We start from the raw sequence: 20534 nt of genomic DNA, 5'->3' as shown, positions 1-20534 counted from the left end.
CCGAGGCAGCCGGACTGAACACCAATAGTATGACTGCTACTGCTTTTGGGGGATGAGAGTTGGGGGGTTAGGCTCAAAATAGCGCACACACATACACACACACACACACGTACGCACATATGTAGCCACACACACACGCAGCCACGCAAACACGCACACACATACTCTCACACCCACACATGCAGTCACATGCCCAAACACAGCCACAAGTATGCACACACGGGTCGGTTGGAACAGACCGAGAGAAAGTGCCCCCACTTGTAAAACACGCAGCCATGCACACACGCAGCCACACACACATTCTCTCACATGCACACATGCAGAAACATGCCTACACACAGTCACACGCATGCACGCACACGCAGACACGCAGCCACACACACACACATACTCTCACACGCACAAGCACACATGCAGACACACGCCCACACACACACATGCACGTAAACACACACGCACACACAGACACACAGCGACATACACACATACTCTCACATGCACACATGCAGACACATGCCCACACACAGCCACACCCACACACACAGACACACATAGATACACACGCAGCCACAGACACACACAGGCACGCAGCCCCACACACACAAACACACAGAGACACAGACACATAGACACGCTCGCACACAAGCACACACACAGGCATACATACTCACACACACATACTGACACACACACCCAGACACACACACTCTCACACACACACAGACTCAAGCACACACACAGACAGACAGACAGACAGACACAAACACACACACACACAGCCACACACACAACTTTTTACTGCAACTTTTTGACAGGTTCCACCTCTGCCCTGTACACTACAATGTTGGAGAGATTATCTGGGGAAGAGGGTTTAGGGTACACCTCCGTGTAGTCCTCCTGAAAAAGTGTGGGGAGAGAGAGAGGGGCTGGCAGTTAGTCATTTGGAGATTGTAAATGAGCTCCCATCAATGTCCAGTACAACACTCAGCAACACTTCAGTAAGCCGAGTTCATTTTTAATCACTGTAAGCAAAAGGCACAATCAGTGTTGAAAACACCTCTTTGATGTAATGTTTCTCTCGAGACCTTGAGATCTTCTTCAGATAATCTGAAATGCAGATAATTGATTTTCAGTTAATCGAGGTTCCTCTGTACACGATTTCTATTCAAGTAAGCATCCAATGTCTCTCCTGAATATCTTACGCACTGTCTCTGCCACAATCTACCAGGCAGTACTTTCCATAACCTAACCACTGGCTGTGTGAAAAGGTTTCCTCTCACATCACCCTTGCTTCGTTTATTATAATCTATGCTGTATCGCTCTTTTTTATCTTTTACAAGTGGGGGCACTTTCTCTCGGTCTGTTCCAACCCACCCGATCATGATTTTGAAGACCCATATTAAATCTCGAGTCACCGCCTTCTCTCCAAGGGGAACAGGCCCATTTTCTTCAGCCCGTCGTCCTGACTGAAGTTTCTCTTTCCTGGAACCGTTCCTGTAAATCGCTTCTGCACTCACTCCAGTACGTTCACATCTAACGCAGCAGCCAGAACTGTACTCCAGCATTCAATGTTTCACCCGACAAAGGCTCATGATTTCAGATAAACCTGCCAGACCATAACCTGGTGTCGTCTGACTTCTGGCCAAGTTTAATATCACCTCCTTCCTCTTGTTTTCTATGCCCCTGTTGATAAAGCCAAGAGCACTGCAGGTTTTAGATTAGATTAGGTTTCCTTCAGTGTAGAAACAGGCCCTTCGGCCGAACAAATCCACACCGACCCTCCGAAGAGTAACCCACCCAGACCCATTCCCCTAACCTATATTTATCCCTGACGAATGCATCTAACACTATGGGGCAATTTAGCATGGCCCAGTCACCTGGTCTGCACATCTTTGGACTGTGGGAGGAAACTGGAGCACCCAGAGGAAACCCACGCAGACACAGGGAAAATGTGCAAACTCCACATAGACAGTCGCCTGAGGCAAGAATCGAACGCTGGTCCGTGGCGCTGTGAGGCAGTAGTGCTAACCACTGAGCCACCCGTAAAGGATTGCCTAATGATGACTTTTGATTCCAGATTCTTTAATTGACTTTAAATTCCACCATCTGCCATGGCGATCTGAACCCTAGACCCCAGAACATTAGCTGAGTTTCTGGATTAATAATCTAGTGATAATACCACTAGGCCATTGCCTCCCAGTTATTTTATGACCCACATTCTCTGCCTGTCCTGCTACCTTCAATGATCTGTGTATTTGTATCACTGCAGTTCTAACTTGTCTTCGCAAAAGCATAAAAAATTAGTCAGCAAAGCAAATCTTGTTAAATTGACTGATTTTGCGGACAAGCTGACAACTGCTCAGTAACCTGATGACTGACAAACTATGTCAAGTGCCCTGGAGCCTTAACCTTCCAGAGGTGCAGTATGGGAACATTACATTGCTCATCTGAATACATTTTAACTGCCCTGGCTAATGGGCTTGAAGTAGCTTAAACCAAATCGATGGAAACTTTCAAAGAATTTATTTCACAATATGCTAAGACACAAGGGCCACGGTGGGTTATTTCTTTGTTTAGAAATCAGAGAGGTCATACAAAGTTGTTTTTTTAATTTGATTGATTTTCGTCACACGTACAGTGAAAAGTTTTGTTTTGCATGCAGTACAGGCAGATCATACCATACAGAGTGTGTGAGGGAAATAGAACAGAGCAAGGAATACAGTGTTACGGCAACAGAGAAGGTGCACAGTGAATGAGGTCAACATTAAATTTTAAATCTGAGTCTAATAACAACAAGGCAGAAGCTGGTGTTGAACCTGTTGGTATGTGTGTTTAAGTTTTTTTTATCTTCTGCCCGAGAGAAGAGGTTGGAAGAGATTATAATCTGGTGGGGGGGGGGTTAGGTGAGAAGTGTAGATGGAGCCAGTGGATGGAAGGTTGGTTTGGGTGATGGACTGGGCTGCGTTCACAACTCTCTGTAGTTTCTTACAGTCCAGGGCAGAGCAGAACATGAAGAATCTGGATAGGATCAAATGTCCTCAAGTCGAAGCAAAAAAAGTCTTTTTTTTCAGGCATGGTACCAGTTTCCGCCTCTTCCACCCTTTCAGTCACTGATTTCCAGGTCCTGGCCAGCGTCTGACTGAAAATACTCCCTTGTTTCCCCACTGGTCCTATCTGCAAAAACTTTAAATTTAACGTCCCCTGGTTTTTGACCTCTCTTCTGAGGTCAACGTGCCATTGCATACACTTCCCCTCCTACTTTGAAATAACTTAAATTGAATCATTGCTCAGTTTGTCCAGTTCAAGATGCAGCAGCAACAATTGATCTGATCTCTCATCCAAAGGTCATTGTTCAATACTGGGTGATTATACAGTTACAGAATTCTTACGGTGTGGAAACAGTCCCTTTGGCCCAACAGTCCATACTGACCCTCCGAAAAGTAACCCACCCAAACCTATTCCCCATTACTCTACATTTGCCCCTGACTAATGCACCTAACCTGCACATCCCTGAACACTATGGCAATTTAGCATGGCCAGTTCACCTAACCAGCACATCTTTAAATTGTAGGAGGAAACCGGAGCACCCGGAGGGGTTAATGCCGCTGCCTCACAGCGCCAGGGACCCAGGGTTCGATTCCACGACTGTCTGTGTGGAGTTTTCACATTCTCCCCGTGTCTGTGTGGGTTTCCATCGGGTGTTCTGGTTTCTTCCCACAGTCCAAAGATGTGCAGGTTAGATGAATTGGCCATGCTAAATTGCCCATAATGTGCATTGGTTGTGCAGGGTTGATGGATTAGCCATGGGGATGCAGGGTTATAAGGATGGTGTGGGTCTGGGTGGGATGCTCGCCGGAGTGGTGTGGACTCGATGGACCGAATGGCCTGCTTCCACACTAAAGGGATTCTATGATCATGACGAGCTATTCTCCACCCTCTCCAGTGCAGTCCCATCTTCCTTACAAATGAAAGATTCAAACAGTATGCAAGCTGACTAATGCTGTACCATAATATCAATGATCTTGGCTAATGAAGGAAAGCATATACTGTGCCTTCTTAATCACCTTTATCGATCTACCTTATTACCCATGAGGCTGTAGGGTTCAAGGTCCGTCTGATCCTCCACTCTGTTAATTATCCTTCCCTTTATTGCGTACTCCTTGTCGAGTTTCCCAAAACTTCCCAAGTTTGGATTCCATTTTCCACTTTGCCGCCCAACTCATCAAACCATGTGTATCCTGCAGTCCAAAGTTTCCTCCTCATTGTCAACCATGCGGTAAATATTTATGGTATCTCCTAACTCTGTTACCACACTTGCCGACATTTGAATCTAAATCATGAAGATATTCTTGTGTGCTCTGCCCAAGTATTTAGCCCCTTGTCTGGCAATACACCATACTGAGCCACCTTTGTGGCTGATGTTTGTGTCAGCAGTGATTTGCCTGTGGAAGCAGCAGTGTGAGGAGGCAGGTTCCAGTCTTCCTCAGCTGGAATGGAAATTGAACCTGGGCTCTTGAGTTCATTCTGCAATACAAGACAGGCATCGAACCAACAAAACTAACCGGCCCCTGAAATTGCTAATGTATGCGACAAGCTAAAGGGATTGAGCCCGCTACTGGAAACAGCCTTCCAGTTGCATAAAATGTCTGGGAACCATTACCCGTTGCTCCCTATCGCTAACTCAACTTGGGATCCAGTTTGTCACCCTTCCTTGGAATTTAAGAACCTGTGCATTTTTGGAACGGTTTACCAAGTAGGAATCAAACCCGGGTCCCTGGAGCTGTGAGGCAGCAGCCTTAACCTCTCCGGGTGCTCCGATTTCCTCTACCCCTGTCTAAAAGGCCATACAGACCACATCCACCACACTACCCAAGTCTTGTCGCCTCCTCAATTGCAAAACATCAAGTTAGCGAAAAGCCAACTTCCTTTGGCAAATGCCTGTCGCCTTTCATCGATGCACTAATACCTTGCTCAGTCAGCTTTCAGTTTCTGAATCGAATCTAATATATTTTGCCCACAGCTGCAGGAAAGGTAAGTGGCCATTTAGCCATAAGGCAACTGGACATGAATTGCTCTGAATATATCCCTCGTAAACATTTGAAATCTTCTCTAATGTCTCCAGCAGCATTTATTCAGAGGAAAATTAAGAGCTTTTCTTAATTTAAACATATGAACGAGCTCACAAGACTAGCGTTCACAGTCCATGAGAAGATAACGATGAGATACCTTCTTGACTCAGTTTGTGTGGTGTAGTTAGACTCGCAGTGCTGATTGAGAGAGCAATTCCAGCATATTAAGCCTGCCATCCTAAAGGAACACCTTCTCCCAGAGTGAAATGATCGTCCGATGGGGATAGGTTTGGATGGCTAACCTTGTATCCACTGGAATTGAGGAAAATATTCTGAAGGATTAGGAAAGATATTAATTCCTGCCAATTGTTATAAGGTCTTTAAAATCAACTCTAATGTGAAGTTACTACATTTCTGTGATACGACTGACAAATTGTTTAGATTCCAGAAATAACTGGGGGGACATGGCCACATGGAAACCCTACAGTGTGGAAACAGGCACTTCAGCCCAACTAGTCCACACCGACCCTCCGACGAGTATCCACTCAAACCCATTACTCTATATTTACCCCTGACCAATGCACCTAACCTACACATCCCTGAACACTTTGGGCAGTTTAGCGTGGCCAATCCACCCAAACCTGCACATCTTTGGATTGTGGGACAAAACCGGAGCACCCGAAGGAAACCCATGCAGACACTGGGCAAACGTGCGAACTCCCCACAGACAGTCACCTGAGGCTGGAATTGAACCCTGGTGCTATGAGGCGGCAGTGCTAACCACTCAGCCGCTGGTCACATCTTCACTCTGTAATTGGTTTCTGTCACTCTTCCCCTGGATGTAAGAATCTGCACTTAAACTGCAATCTGTTTTAATGTTTTACATCCTGTTTTGCTCACATGGAGGTTGGCTGGTTTCATCATTTGTTGTTTTTTTCTTCCCTAATAATGCAATGGGCCTCCTTACTACCTAAAAACAGAAAGTATCTAACCTTTTCATACTAACTTGTCATTTGCCTTTCTAATTCTGCAATTGCTGAAACAGGTCAGAACACGGTCAGGTCAGAGTTCTCCTACTTCTTACTCATAACAACCTTGGGTCTGTGGCTAAACTAGGCCCTTAAAAATGTCCTTTATTGAAACGCTTACACCCACTGGAGTTTTAGCTGACTCGATTGAATTGTTTAAGATCCTGAAGGCTGTCGGCAGGGCGGATTGTGGAAAAGACCCTTTTCTGTCACGGGAGAGTCGCGAACGAGAGGTCCCGGGCTCAAATTCGGGGATCTGTCCATGTAGGACAGCATGACGTTTACTTCTCTTATAGAGAGGGCAGTAAGCTATTGAAATTCTGCTCCTCAAGCAATGGTGGAACACGAGATGTGATCGGACTCAATTTATGGTAGATAGATAGATTCTTAATCAGCGAAAAGGGGAGGAGGAAGTTGATCAAGGTAGGTGGGATGTTGAGTTATCAGATCAACCGTAGTTATATTGAGTGGTTGAACAGTCTTGAAGAGATTGAGTGCCTTGTTTACATCTTAGTTTATATTTTGCTATCCTGCAGAGCACATTGTATGTATTTTATTCCAGGAGAAGTAGTTACACTTTCTTCTATATCCTATCCTATACGTTAGGGTTAAACGCTCAAAGTTTCCATTTTTCTAACCATCCTTTTCTTCCATTTGTCCCAGCATTTGTTGTCAACCTGTTGGGAATCGATACAGTAGGGAGTTTCCAAGTTTACAAAGTTTCCATCACAAAGAGGATTAAACTCGGTAAGTAACAGAAAGAAACCAACACCGGCCTAGCACCAGCAGATTCGATGTTGCCTTCCAACGCTCCGTGCTTAGCCTCACTTGAATTCCGTGGAAGCGGCAGGTCAACATTAAAACAGAACAAAATTGCAAACAGGAGGGGCTTCCCCCACATGGTCAGAGGTTGCGAGATAAAAAACACTGCAGACGCTGGAAATCTGAGACAATGCAAGGAATTGCTGGAGAAACTCAGCAGGTCTGACAGCCTCTGTGGAGAAAGGGAAACAGAGGTAACGTTTCGAGCCCAGCACGACTCTTCATAGAATCCCTACAGTGTGGAAACAGGCCATTCGGCCCAACAAGTCCACACCAACCCTCTGAAGAGTAACACACCCAGACCCATTCCCCTGTCCTATTATTTTACGTTTATCCCTGATAAAGCACCTAATCTACACACACCGTTGAAGACTATATGCAATAACCTAGGAGAAAGTGAGGACTGCAGATACTGGATATCAGAGACGAGAATGTGGTGCTGAAAAAGCACAGCAGGTCAGGCAGCATCCGAGGAGCAGGAGAATCGATATTTCGGTCATGAACCCTCCATCAGGAAATCCAAAACATCAATTCTCCTGCACTTTTCCAGCACCACACTTGCAGCTCCAATCCACCTAACCTGAACATATTTGGGATTGTGTGAGGAAACCCACACAGATGTGGGGAGAATGTACAAACTCTGTACAGACAGTCGCTCAATGCTGGAATTGAACCCAGGTCCCTGGTGCTGTGCGGCGGCGATGCTGACCACTGAGCCACCAATGCCACTCAGGCATGTGAGTCAGAATAACTCTGAAATACTGAAGAAGGGTTATACTGGAGTTGAAATGTGAACTCTGTTTCGTTCTCTTCACAGATGCTGTGTTTCTCCAGTATTCTCAATATTTGTGTCCTCTCATCGTTTGCTGATTTTGTTTCAGATTCCCAGCAACCACTGCCTTTTGCTGCTTATCTCATTCAGCGCATTTTCAAACACCCAAGAGGATATGTTAACCTCATCTTGTTTGCGTTTCTCTTTTGCGCAAATTGGCGATGCCAGTGTTTGCGACTGCTCTCGGGTTGACTGTATTTCTGCACAAATACAGTCACAATGCGGCGGCATCACAGAATTCCTGTAGTGCGGAAGCAGGCCATTTAGCCCATTGAGTCCACCCTGACCAACACCCTTACACCATCCCCACAACCCTGCATTTCCCTAGACCATCCATGTAGCCCGCACACCTCCGGACAACATGCAAACTCCACACAGACAGTCTCCCGAGGCTGGAATCGAACCTGGATGCTGTGAGGCAGCCGTGCTAACCGTTGAACCACCGTGCTGCCTGCACCAGACTTGGGGAGGCCCTGTGGATCTCTTTCCCCTAAAGTGAACCACGTGGGCTTTTGCAACAAGCAGTAATGGTTACCACGGTAACCATTATAGAGCTTCCATCATATTCCAGGATTTGTTGGCAACCTTTTGGGAATCGATACAGTACGGAGTTTCCAAGTTTACACAGCTTCCATCACAAAGAGGATTAAACTCGGTAAGTAACAGAAAGGAACCAACACCGGCCTAGCACCAGCAGATTCGATGTTGCCTCCCAACGCTCCGTGCTTAGCCTCACTTGAATTCCGTGAACGCGGCAGGTCAACATTAGACAGAACAAAATTGCAAACAGGAGGGACTTCCCCCACCCGGTCAGAGGCTGCAAGATGGAAAACACTGCAGACGCTGGAAATCTGAGACAACGCAGGGTGCTGCTGGAGGAACTCAGCATGTCTGGCAGCCTCTGTGGAGAGAGGGAACCAGGGTTAACATTTCGAGTCCAGCACGACTCTTCATAGAACTCCTACAGCTTGGAAACTCCTACAGCCCAACAAGTCCACACCGACCGCCTGAAAAGTAACCCACCCAGACCCATTCCCCTGCCCTATCATTCTACATTTACCCCTGACTAATGCACCTAACATACACACATCCCTGAGGACAATGGGTAATTAGCATGACCAATCCACCTAACCTAGGAGAAAGTGAAGACTGCAGATGCTGGATATCAGAGTCGAGAGTGTGGTGCTGGAAAAGCACAACCGGTCAGGCAGCATCTGAGGAGGAGGAGGGATTTGAACTTGCGTTTCCAGAGCATTGACCACAATCCAGTGACATGACTATAATATTGCTGGCACTCACAAAGTACGTCCTATTCAAGGACATTTTACCCTCGTGGTCAAGCTTCCATCTCGCACGATATAAAGTCTGCATGTGAGATCTCATTTGAAAAATTGTAAAGAAATCAATAATATTTGCAACTTGATGTGTCTATACATGATGGTTATAGAGAACTATAAACAATATATTCTGAATTACTTTGAAGGAGGAAAACATAAGCTACAATCTAATGTGGCATCAAAATGTAATGTGAGACCAGCTCACCCGAACACAGAAGCAGAAATTGCTGGAGAAACTCAGCAGGTCAGGCAGCACCTGTGGAGACAGAAAACCACAGTTCACATTCCGAGTCCAGTGACAACTAGATAAGGTGCTGGATAGGCTACAGTATTGTGTACGCTTCTTGAACCCACATTGTAGGAGGGATGTGATTGCACTGGAAAGGGCGCAGAGGTGATTGACCAGGGTGTTGCCTGGCCTGGAGAGTTTTATATATGAAGGGAGATTAGACAGACTGTCACAGAGAGTTTGACAGCATAGAAAAAGGCCCTTCAGCCTGACTGAATCTGTGCTGGTCAACATAAAGCACCTAACTATTTCTAGCCTCCTTCCTATCGGAAGGATGTTTTGAAACTTGAAAGGGTTCAGCAATGATTGACAAGGATGTTGCTGGGATTGCAGGATTTTAACTATAGGGAGAGGCTGAATAGGCTGGGGCTGTTTTCCCTGGAGCTGAGGGGTGACCTTACAGAGGTTTACAAAATTATGAGGGGTATGGATAGGATAAGTAGACAAAGTCTTTTCCCTTGGGTGGGGAGTCCAAAACTAGAGGGTATAGGTTTAGGGTGAGAGGGGAAAGATATAAAAGAGACCTAAGGGGCAACTTTTTCACGGAGAGGGTGATGCGTGTGTGGCATGAGCTGCCAGAGGAAGTGGTGGAGGCTGGTACAATTACAGCATTTAAAAGGCATCTGGATGGGTATATGAATAGGAAGGGTTTGGAGGGATATGGACCGGGTGCTGGCAAGTGGGGCTAGATTGGGTTAGGATATCTGGTCGGCATGGACGAGATCGGCTGAAGGGTCTGTACCCATGTTTGAGGGACCTGGGTTCAAATCCCGCCATGGCAGATGGTGGAATTTGAATTCAATGAAAAAGAACTGGAATTGAGAGCCGAACAAAACTATGAATCCATTGTGGGAAAAACCCATTTGGATCATGGATGTCCTTTAGGGAAGGAAAGTGCCATCCTTACCTGGACTGGCCTACATGTGACTCTAGACCCACAGCAACTTAAAGCAGAGGAGACTGAGAAGGAACCTAATTGAGGTGTGTAAAATGGTTAGGGGAATTGTCAAGGGTAGATGGGGAAAGAACCTCTCCCCTTGGTGTGGGAATCAATGACCGGGGGCCATAGATTTAAGATAAGAGGCAGAAGGGGATGTGAGGAATTCATTTTCACCCAGGGGCTGGTGGGATTCTGGAACACCTGCCTGTAAGTCTAATAGAGACGGAGAACTCATTGAAGAAGCCTTTACATGTGCACTTGCAATGCCAGGTCTATACGCCAAGTGCTGGAAACTGGAAATTTTGAAAACTCATTCACAGGATGAGGGTGTCACTACCAAGGCCCAGCATTTATTGCTCATCCCTTATTAACCAGAGGGGCAGTTAAGAGTCAACCACATTGTTGTGGGTCTGGAGTTAGATGTAGGCCAGACTAAATAAGGATGGCAACTTCCTCCCCTAAAGGACATTAGTGAACCAGATGGGTTTTTCCAGCAATCGATTCTTGGCTTCATTAGACTCTTAATTCCATGTTTTTTTCTCATTGAATTCAAATTCTACCAACTGCCATGATGGGACTCAAACTCAGGTCCCCCGAGCATTACCTGGGTTTCTGGAATTAGAATACTTCGGTGCTTTATTTTGACCAGCACAGAATCAGTGGGCTGAAGTACCATTTTCTCTGCTATAAAGCTCTCTATAACTCTTCTTTGGAACTCATTTGCAGATGAGTAGGTCTGGACTTGGAACATTGCCTCTGTTTCTTTCTCTCTCTCTCTCTCCCTCTCTTTCTCTCTCTCATCGCGCTCTCTGTCTCTCTCCCTCTCTTCAAAGATGCTGCCAGACCTGATGCGTTTCTCCAGCATCCATTGCAAGTCTCCAGCTTTGAGCGAAAACAGTGTGTGCTTTAAAAGAGAATGCTGGAGAGCCACAATGACAGGCAGCAGCTGCGTAGGCCGAAGACTTCAGAGCGATCAGCATTGGTCAATTGCATTCTGAAACCGGCCCAGCTTGAATAAGGCATTCAATAAACCGCAGTCTGATTGGGCTCCATTTCACGGGCCTACCCCACCAGGCTGAGGTAACTAAGATTATGCATTCTTTCCCCCTCTTTCAAACAGCCAGCGACGAGAGCATTCAGGTGAACGATGTCCGGCACTTCCTCAAACAGATGGCCTGCCCCATGAACCTGGTGCCTCACAGGTCCTACCTCCTCATGGGAAAGGACGGCAAGACCAAAGATGAAAAACAGAAGTACGTGAGATTTTGATGGCCTCAACTGAGTCGTAAGGCAAAACAAACACCTTCCGAACCCACGGCCACTTCCGTCTAGAAGCACGAGGGCAGCAGGTACACGGGAATGCCACCTTCCAAGCCAGTCACCACCCTGACTTGGAAATGTGTCGCCATTCCATCACTGTCACTGGGTCAAAATCCTGGAAACACCCTCCCTAAGGGCATGGTGGGTCAACCCACAGCAGATAGACTGCAGCGCTTCAAGAAGGCAGCTCGCCCCACCAACCAGGGACAGGCAATAAATGCTGGCCCAGCCAGTGACATCCCACAAATGAATACCTTTTAAAAATAATTGGACCAGATTTACTTAGAATATCGGGTCGGCATGGGCGAGCTGGACCGAAGGGTCTGTGTCTGACTGTACAGCTCAATGAGTCTCTGCAATAGATCCGAGCATCTGAAATTGGGTGACACCTGGATGTAGGTTTGCTCACTGAGCTGGAAGGTTCACTTTTGAATGTTTCGCCACCATACTAGGTAACATCATCAGTGAACCAACGAATGAAGCTTCATTCAGAAGCTCACTGAAGATGTTACCTGGTATGGTGGCGAAACGTCTGAAAATGAACCTACATCCAGAACCACAACCTGAGCTCCAAAACTTCTCAAAACTCTCTAAGGGGTGACACCACTAAGAGCTGCGCATTTTGACCGTGGCCCCAAGTTAGCTGAAAGCCAGATTATCTGGTATCCCGACCTTATTGCTTGTGGGATCTTGCTGTGCACTGATTGGGTGCCCACCTCCAACACTTGTACAACTGATGCAAAGTGTTCTTGCTGTGGGTTGGGATGAGACAAGGTGCTTTGAAATTAATGTTGCCTCTCTCTTTGTTGTTCACCCCCTCCCCCCCACCCCCAATTGCACTGGCCCCACTCCGCTCTGCCAACCAATCACAACGCAGCACCCAGTACATCCTGGATTCAGAGTCTTGGGTTGAAGAGATGCCGCCGCAAGTAAAATGCGACAGCACGAATTTCAGAAGTATCTGTGAGAAATTGGTTCAGTTCATGGATGATCTTCAAAAACACGGATGCCAGTTGTAAGGAAAAGCGTTATGGACTTGTCCACCATGCAGCCTGTTGAACTGCTTTATTATCTCTGGAAAAAAATGCTTCGCCTGTGTATCGAATGATTTGTGGCACAGAACTGTCTTGCTTCCACCAATAATGTCCCTGTTATAATTCTTAAACTTGATTGCGATTCCTTCTTCCTCTTATCTGTGTTACCAAGAGAAACCAGCAGAGGGAGATTGTCAACGGATCACTTGGGATACTGGGAAGGGGTTTCTGTTGCGCACAGAGAATGCCAACCGTGCACGGAGGTTGCTAAAATGAGTGAACACTGAGTGACATGCAAGCACCATCCAATGGGAGGAGGTTATTAAAGGTGCTGGGGAGGTGGAATCATAGAGACAACAGCACGGAATAAAACCCTTCGGCCCAACTCATCCATGCCGATCGTAACCCTAAACTACACTAGTTCCAACTGCCTGCTCCTGGCCCATGTCCCTTTCCTATTGATGTACTTATCCAAATGTCTTTTAAACATTGTAACTGTGCCCATTTCCTCCGCTTCCTCAGGACGTCCAATCCACACATGAACCAACTTATGTGGAAAAAAAACCCTCATGTCTTTTTTAAATCTCTCTCCTCTCATCTTAAAAATGTTCACCAAGTCTTGAAATCGCATGTCTGAGGGAAAAGACACCTGCTGTTAACTCTATCCATGCCATGTCATTATTTTATACATTTCTACAAGGTTCATAAGACCATAAGACATAGGAGTGGAAGTAAGGCCATTCGGCCCATCAAGTCCACTCCGCCATTCAATCATGGCTGGTGGGCATTTCAACTCCATTTACCCGCACTCTCCCTGTAGCCCTTAATTCCTTGCGAGATTAAGAATTTATCAATTTTTGCCTTGAAGACATTTAACATCCCGGCCTCCACTGCACTCCGTGGCAATGAATTCCACAGGCCCACCACTCTCTGGCTGAAGAAATGTCTTCTCATTTCCATTTAAAATTGACCCCCTCTAAATCTAAGGCTGTGCCCATGGGTCCTAGTATTCCCACCTGACAGAAACAATTTCCCAGCATTCACCCTTTCTAAGCCATGCATTACCTTGTAAGTTTCTATTAGACCTCCCTTCAACCTTCTAAACTCTGATGAATAGTTGTCCGCCTCAGGCAACTGTCTGTGTAGAGTTTGCATGTTCTCCCCGTGTCTGCGTGGGTTTCCTCCGGGTGCTCCGGTTTCCTCCCACAGTCCAAAGATGTGCAGGTTAGGTGAATCGGCCAGGCTAAATTGCCTGTAGTTTTAGGTGAAGGGGTAAATGTTGGGGAATGGGTCTGGTTGGGTTGCTCTTCGGAGGGTCGGTGTGGACTTGTTGGGCCAAAGGGCCTGTTTCCACACTGTAATGTAATCTAATCTAATACAATCCCAGAATCCTCAACAGCTCATCTCTTGACTTTCTACGCCCCAGCAAAAAAAAAGTCCCAGCCGTTCTTTAGAACTGAAACCTTCCACTTCCAGCAACGTCGTGGGAAATCTCTTCTGAAGCTTCACCAAATTAATAATATTCTTCATATAACAGGGCGACCAGAACTGGAAGCTCAATGAGGCCAGAGGGAGAGAAATGCCAAAAGTGAAGAGATAGAGAGAAGTGCAGAAAGTGGTGGGTATCTACACACCACTCCCTGGACATTATCACCTAAAAACTCTGTGCCCCCCTCCTCCCCCCACATACACTCAAGACATCTAGATATACCGACTCATTGGAGTTTAGAAAAACGAGAGGTGATCTCATTGAAGCATATGTGACTCTTCAAGGGCTTGACAGGGTAACTGCTGAGAGGATGTTTCCCCTTGTTGAGGAAGAGAGGGCATGGTCTCAGAGTAAAGGCCTTGTCTCTTTAAGACTGAGCTGAGGGGGGATTTCTTCTCTCCAAGGCCTGTGAGTTCTTTAGAAGCCCTTACCACAGAGAGAGCTGTGGGAGCAGGGTCTTTGTGTATATTGAAGGCTGAGATCGATTCTTGGTGTAATGTTCTGTAGTTATTCATGAATGTAATCTTGTATCTCTGCCCATAAGTGGAACTCCTCAGTCCTGGCATAGCCACGCAGGATTTGCATTGAAAGCTTTCCTTTCCAAGGTCTATTCAATGTCAATCCACTCAAAAGCACACACACAATACCACACAATAGTGCACAATGACTTAAAAGGCAGGAAAGTGGACATGAGGTATGTTGGAGGGGCCATCATCCTCGTAGTGGTGGAGCAGGCCCACGGGGGCGAATGGCCTATTCCTATTCTGATTTCTTGTAATTTTATGTCTCCTTACTTCATCATCATCTCCCTCCATCCCTCAGGTTTCCAGATAGCATCTCCAACATCCAACACTGGATATGCAGCAATTTCCTTTGGTGTAATATTGGGAAGACAAAAAGCCACTCTCTTGAGTAGCCGAGACAAATTTTATTTCTTACTAATTGACATGTATCTTGTCTTGTCAGCGCTAGGAGGCTAAACCTGACTGATTGCAATCTCTGTGTTGTACAGAAATGGGATTCTGGTAATGCATGACCACCTATTTCCACCTTGGTAACATTACCTGACCGTTTCCCTGCCTCACTGTGCCTTCAGCTGGAGCCCTTATCCATGCTTGTGCTTATACCGTGCTGAAGTGTTTCGTCAATCTCCAGACTGGCCTCCCATATCCTGCTGTCTGTAACCTCTCTCACTGACTTCCAAACAAGAAAAATGAGTGAGTTCCGATGTAGCGTTTTGTAATTATTCATAAATGTAATCTCTCCATAAGTGGAACTCCCCAGTCTTGGCACAGCCGCCCAGAATTTGTATTGAAGTTCGTTTGGCCGAACTGGTCCACACCCTTAACAATTTCTCCTTGAATCCTCCCACTTCCTCCAGACCAAAGGGGTAGCCATGGGCACACGTATGGGCCCCAGCTATGCCGGTCTCTTTGTTGGCTACGTAGAACATTTGATCTTCCGTAATTATACCGGCACCACTCCCCACCTCTTCCTCTGCTACATTGATGGCAGCATTGGCACCACCTTGTGTTCCGCGCGGAGGTTGAGTAATTCATCAACTTCACCAACACATTCCACCCTGACCTTAAATTCACCTGGACCAGCTCTAACACCTCCCTCTCCTTCCTGGACCCCTCCATCTCCATTAATGACGACCAACTTGACACTGACATTTTTTACAAACCCACCAACTCCCACAGCTACCTGGATTACACCTCTTCCCACCCTACCTCTTGCAAAAATGCCATCCCGTATTCCCAATTCCTCCGCCTCCGCCGTATCTGCTCCCAGGAGGACCAGTTCCACCACAGAACACACCAGATGGCCTCCTTCTTTAGAGACCGCAATTTCCCTTCCCACGTGGTTAAAGATGCCCTCCAACGCATCTCGTCCACATCCCACACCTCCGCCCTCAGACCCCACCCCTCCAACTGTAACAAGGACAGAACGCCCCTGGTGCTCACCTTCCACCCTACCAACCTTCGCATAAACCAAATCATCCGCCGACATTTCCGCCACCTCCAAAAAGACCCCACCACTAGGGATATATTCCCCTCCGCCTTCCGTAAAGACCATTCCCTCTGTGACTACCTGGTCAGGTCCACGCCCCGCTTACAACCCACCCTCCCATTCTGGCACTTTCCCCTGCCACCGCTGGAACTGTAAAACCTGCGCCCACACCTCCTCCCTCACCTCCATCCAAGGCCCTAAAGGAGCCTTCCACATCCATCAAAGTTTTACCTGCACATCCACTAATGTCATTTATTGTCTCCGTTGCTCCCGATACGGTCTCCTCTACATTGGGGAGACTGGGCACCTCCTAGCAGAGTGCTTCAGGGAACATCTCCGGGACACCTGCACCAATCAACCACACCGCCCTGTTGGCCAACATTTCAACTCCCCCTCCCACTCTGCCGAGGACATGGAGGTCCGGGGCCTCCTTCACCGCCGCTCCCTCACCACCAGACGCCTGGAGGAAGAACGCCTCATCTTCCACCTCGGAACACTTCAGCCCCAGGGCATCAATGTGGATTTCAGCAGTTTCCTCATTTCCCCTTCCCCCACCTCACCCTTGTTCCAAACTTCCAGCTCAGCACTGTCCCCATGACTTGTCCGGACTTGTCCTACCTGCCTATCTCCTTTTCCACCTATCAACTCCACCCTGTCCTCCCTGACCTATCACCTTCATCCCCTCCCCCACTCACCTATTGTACTCTATGCTACTTTCTCCCCACCCCCACCTTCCTCTAGCTTATCTCTCCATGCTTCAGGCTCTCTGCCTTTATTCCTGATGAAGGGCTTTTGCCCAAAACATCGATTTCACTGCTCCTTGGATGCTGCCTGAACTGCTGTGCTCTTCCAGCACCACTAATCCAGAATCTTTCCTTCCCAAAGTCTTTTTGATGGCAAACCACTCAAAAGCATGTACACAATACCACACAACGGCTTAACCAATAACGAGCAGCGTGTTAGAATCTAAACTGCTTTAATTATCTTTCATATTATGTTCGGGTGTCAGCAAGACCTTTGAATAAAATAAAAATTGCAATGTGTTTGGTTTTGATCTTGAAGCACTTGCAATGTCCAATCACATTACACTTTGATGTGCAGTGGTATTTAATTTCGTGTAGAACCGAAAGATGACTTCAATATTTGACAAGGTTTTAAGTCATTCAAAAAGGAGAGTTCTCTGTGTAGATAAGATTAATGATACTTGCCTTTTCCCTAAGATGGAGGATTTAAGATTTGGGGGACATTTTTAAGGTGAGAGGAGAGAGACATGAGGGGCAAAGAGAGAATGGTTCACATGAGGAATTAATTTCCAGAGGAAGTGGTTGATATGGGTACAGTTACAACATTTAAAAGACATTTGGATAAGTGCATGGATAGGAGAGGTTTGAAGGGACATGGACCAGGAATAGGCAGGTGGAATTACTTTAGTTTGGGATTATGGTCGGCATAGACTAGTTGGAGCAATGGGTCAGCTTCCCATTGCTGGGTAACATCATGTCTCTATAAATCACCTGACTATTGGCACTTAAAAAGATAACGTTTTTGAACCTTTTATTTCAAAGAGAAAGTGTAAATTTTTTATAAAGATACAAGTCATTGCTAACTATTCACAGAGAATTACAGCTCAGTTTTTTTAAATATGGATCAAGGTATCTGAGGTGCTTCACTATATTTATAACTACAGGCTACTTTGTTAATGTAGATACATATTTCATGACACCGGTTTTCTGATGTCTATAGCCCATTTACATAGGCAAACCACTCACTGGAAGACTGTTGACTGTAACATCTTTCCATTGAGCATTCCCAACCAACGTTTCAACCTTCAGTTCAGCCTTAAACACACAGTCATGGGCTATGGAGTGTGCCAGTACGCAAGGGGCAATCTTGGAGGGCTTCAAGCAGTGGAAGGTCAATAGGATTGGAATGGAAGAAAGGGTTTCTTTCAACACGCTGCTGGTCCTCCATCAACAGTTTGTGGTTGTGGTATTGCTTTCCTTTGGGAACAGTTCATTGATCATTGAGTCCTGGGTGTAGTAACGCTCAAGATAGAATCCCACAAATTCATCTCCCTCTTTGCAAATGGACGGTCTGGGATCAAGAGTGTTACAGACCAGACCAAATCCCCTCAAAAGATAATTAAGGAGAGACCCTTGACCATAGCTTTTATTTTACTCAGAGGCAAGTGAATGATGCTATTTCCCAGCTGCAAGACACACTTTATTTTTACAACAATATTAAAATATAAACAAAAAAGAACAATTGGCAATAACTTTAACTCCATTGAAATACTTAATAAAATAATATATTGTTTAACTACTAATCATCAACTGTTCCAATACCGCAGCATCCCACAGACACACCCTTGGCAAAGGCAAATTCAGCAAATCGGATTTCCCTCACTTGCTACCTCCTCCAGTCCAGGAGAAAGGAACACTGAACGAAACAATCTACTAATAGAGAGAAAGGACTCAAGCCTTTTCCTGCAGCAGAGAGAGAGCTGTATCTATCAACTTCAACAGTCAAAATCCCAAATGGAACCAAAACTAAACCCTAGGTCTGTGTGAGCATGACTCCACCCACTCATGCTTCTTTTATCTAATGAAAACAAAAAATCATCAGGGAGCTCAGAGCTGTTCACTGACTGTTCCAAACCATCGTGGTGGTGTAAACCTCTCTGCAAAAGATGAGCACAGAACAAAAGTCTCTTAAAGCCACAGTACCATGAAAAGTGATTCTTCCTCACCCCATCACGGGCAGCATAATGAGTGAATAAACCTCCAGGATCGGCAGTCACGTCTTTGCATTGACAACATCAGACATGATCCTTCATTTCCTCTTCCTGAGAAGGTTACGTGTGATGTGAACGATGTCAGGCGGTCAACATCTGGCCTTTCAATTGGATTGTTAATTATTCACAAGGAAAATGGCTGCTATGCGATGGTCCAAATGAATGCAGAGTTGCACCAATGAAAAGCACAGACAAGACATTATGTCTTGACCAGTGTGTGTGGGTATGTATCTGTGTGTATGCATGTACGTGTCTATGTGTGTGTTCGTCTGTGTGTGTCTGTGTATGTGCATATGTGTCTGTGTGTGTGCGTGCCTGTGTGTGTGCATGTGTGTGCATGTATATGTGTCTATGTGTGTGTCTGTGTGTATGCATGTATCTGCTTGTATGTATGTACCTGTGTATGTGTCTACGTGTGTCTGTGTGTATATGCATGTATCTGTGTGTCTGTGTATGTATCTGTCTGCATGTATGTATCTGTCTGCATGTATGTATCTGTCTGCATGTATGTATGTGTGCCTGTGTGTGTATGGGTGTCTGTGTGTGTCAGAGTGTGTGTGTGTGTGTGTGTCTTTATGTGTGTCTGTATATATCTGTGTGTATGTATGTATGTGTCTATGTGTATATATCTGTGTGTTTGTGTCTGTGTGTATGTATCTGTGTTTGTATCTGTCTGAGTTGGTGCATGTGCTTGTCTGTGTCCGTGTGTGTGCCTAATTGTGTGAATCTGTATGTGTGTGTGTGTGTGCATATGTCTGTGTATGTGTGTTGTGCCTGTGTGTCTCTGTGTATGTGTATGTGCCAGTGTGTGCATCTGTCTGTGTGCATGTGTGTCTGTGTGTGTGTGTGTCTGGTTATGTGTCTGTGTATGTTTGAGCATTTGTATGTGCATCGGTCTGCGTGTCTGTGTCGGTATGCATGTCTGTGTGTGTATGTACCTGCATGTATTTATATATCTGTGTTTGTGTATGTATCTGTGTGTCTGTTTGTGTCTATCTGTCTACTTGTGTGTGTATCTGTGCTTGTGTGGAGGGGAACAGTGGGCAGAAGAGGAGGAAGGGACATTGTCACCTCATCGAAGGCTGTGAGCCTTCAAACTTCAGTGCAAAGGATCATGAGGGGAGTGTTTAACGGAAGCCCGCAATCGTTATTTGTTTGGTGCAGCTGAGAGATATTAAGTTGAGTTTCAAAAAGCTCAGAGGCAGTATTAGCTTAGTGAGGCTCACAGAAACTAGAACGGTGCCTATGCATAGGTGCTGGAGGGCAGTCTCAGGAAAAGAGAGTGAACTACCAAGTGAATTACCAAGAGATAATCGACTGTTATCTCTGTCAATAACAGAGATGTTTAATGTCACTCAAACCATGGTAAACCCCTTTTAGACCCTTTATAATTTCTTGGGGGTGGGGGGAGGGGGGGGTGTTTGGGCACTATTGATTCATGATCAACGATCAAGCCCCACTGCCATATTATACATAGCAAGTTAGAGGCCATGATCAGCAAGACACTGACTTCATTTCACGGGCCACTAGCCAGTTCTGATTGCAACAAAAATTGTGTAAGTCATTT

General features: G+C 46.0%; 1 protein-coding gene across 1 annotated transcript in view; it reads left to right on the top strand.

The window, feature by feature from the left end:
- Positions 1–12816, top strand: part of LOC122541325 (complement C4-like) — a 158027-nt gene extending 145211 nt beyond the window's left edge. Inside the window, exons 39-41 of the mRNA XM_087979485.1 lie at positions 6761–6844; positions 11438–11570; positions 12515–12816. Coding sequence (XP_087835611.1) covers positions 6761–6844; positions 11438–11570; positions 12515–12656 — 359 coding nt within the window. The 3' untranslated portion in view covers positions 12657–12816. The remainder of the gene's footprint in view (positions 1–6760; positions 6845–11437; positions 11571–12514) is intronic.
- The last annotated feature ends 7718 nt before the right edge of the window (positions 12817–20534 follow it).

This window comes from Chiloscyllium plagiosum, unplaced genomic scaffold (genome assembly GCF_037043375.1).
Source record: "Chiloscyllium plagiosum isolate Xiang-an unplaced genomic scaffold, Cpla_swu_hap1 HiC_scaffold_35, whole genome shotgun sequence".
Classification (NCBI taxonomy): Eukaryota; Metazoa; Chordata; class Chondrichthyes; order Orectolobiformes; family Hemiscylliidae; genus Chiloscyllium; species Chiloscyllium plagiosum.
The sequence above is the reverse complement of the archived record's forward strand: the minus strand, read 5'-3'. Positions and strand labels throughout refer to the sequence as shown.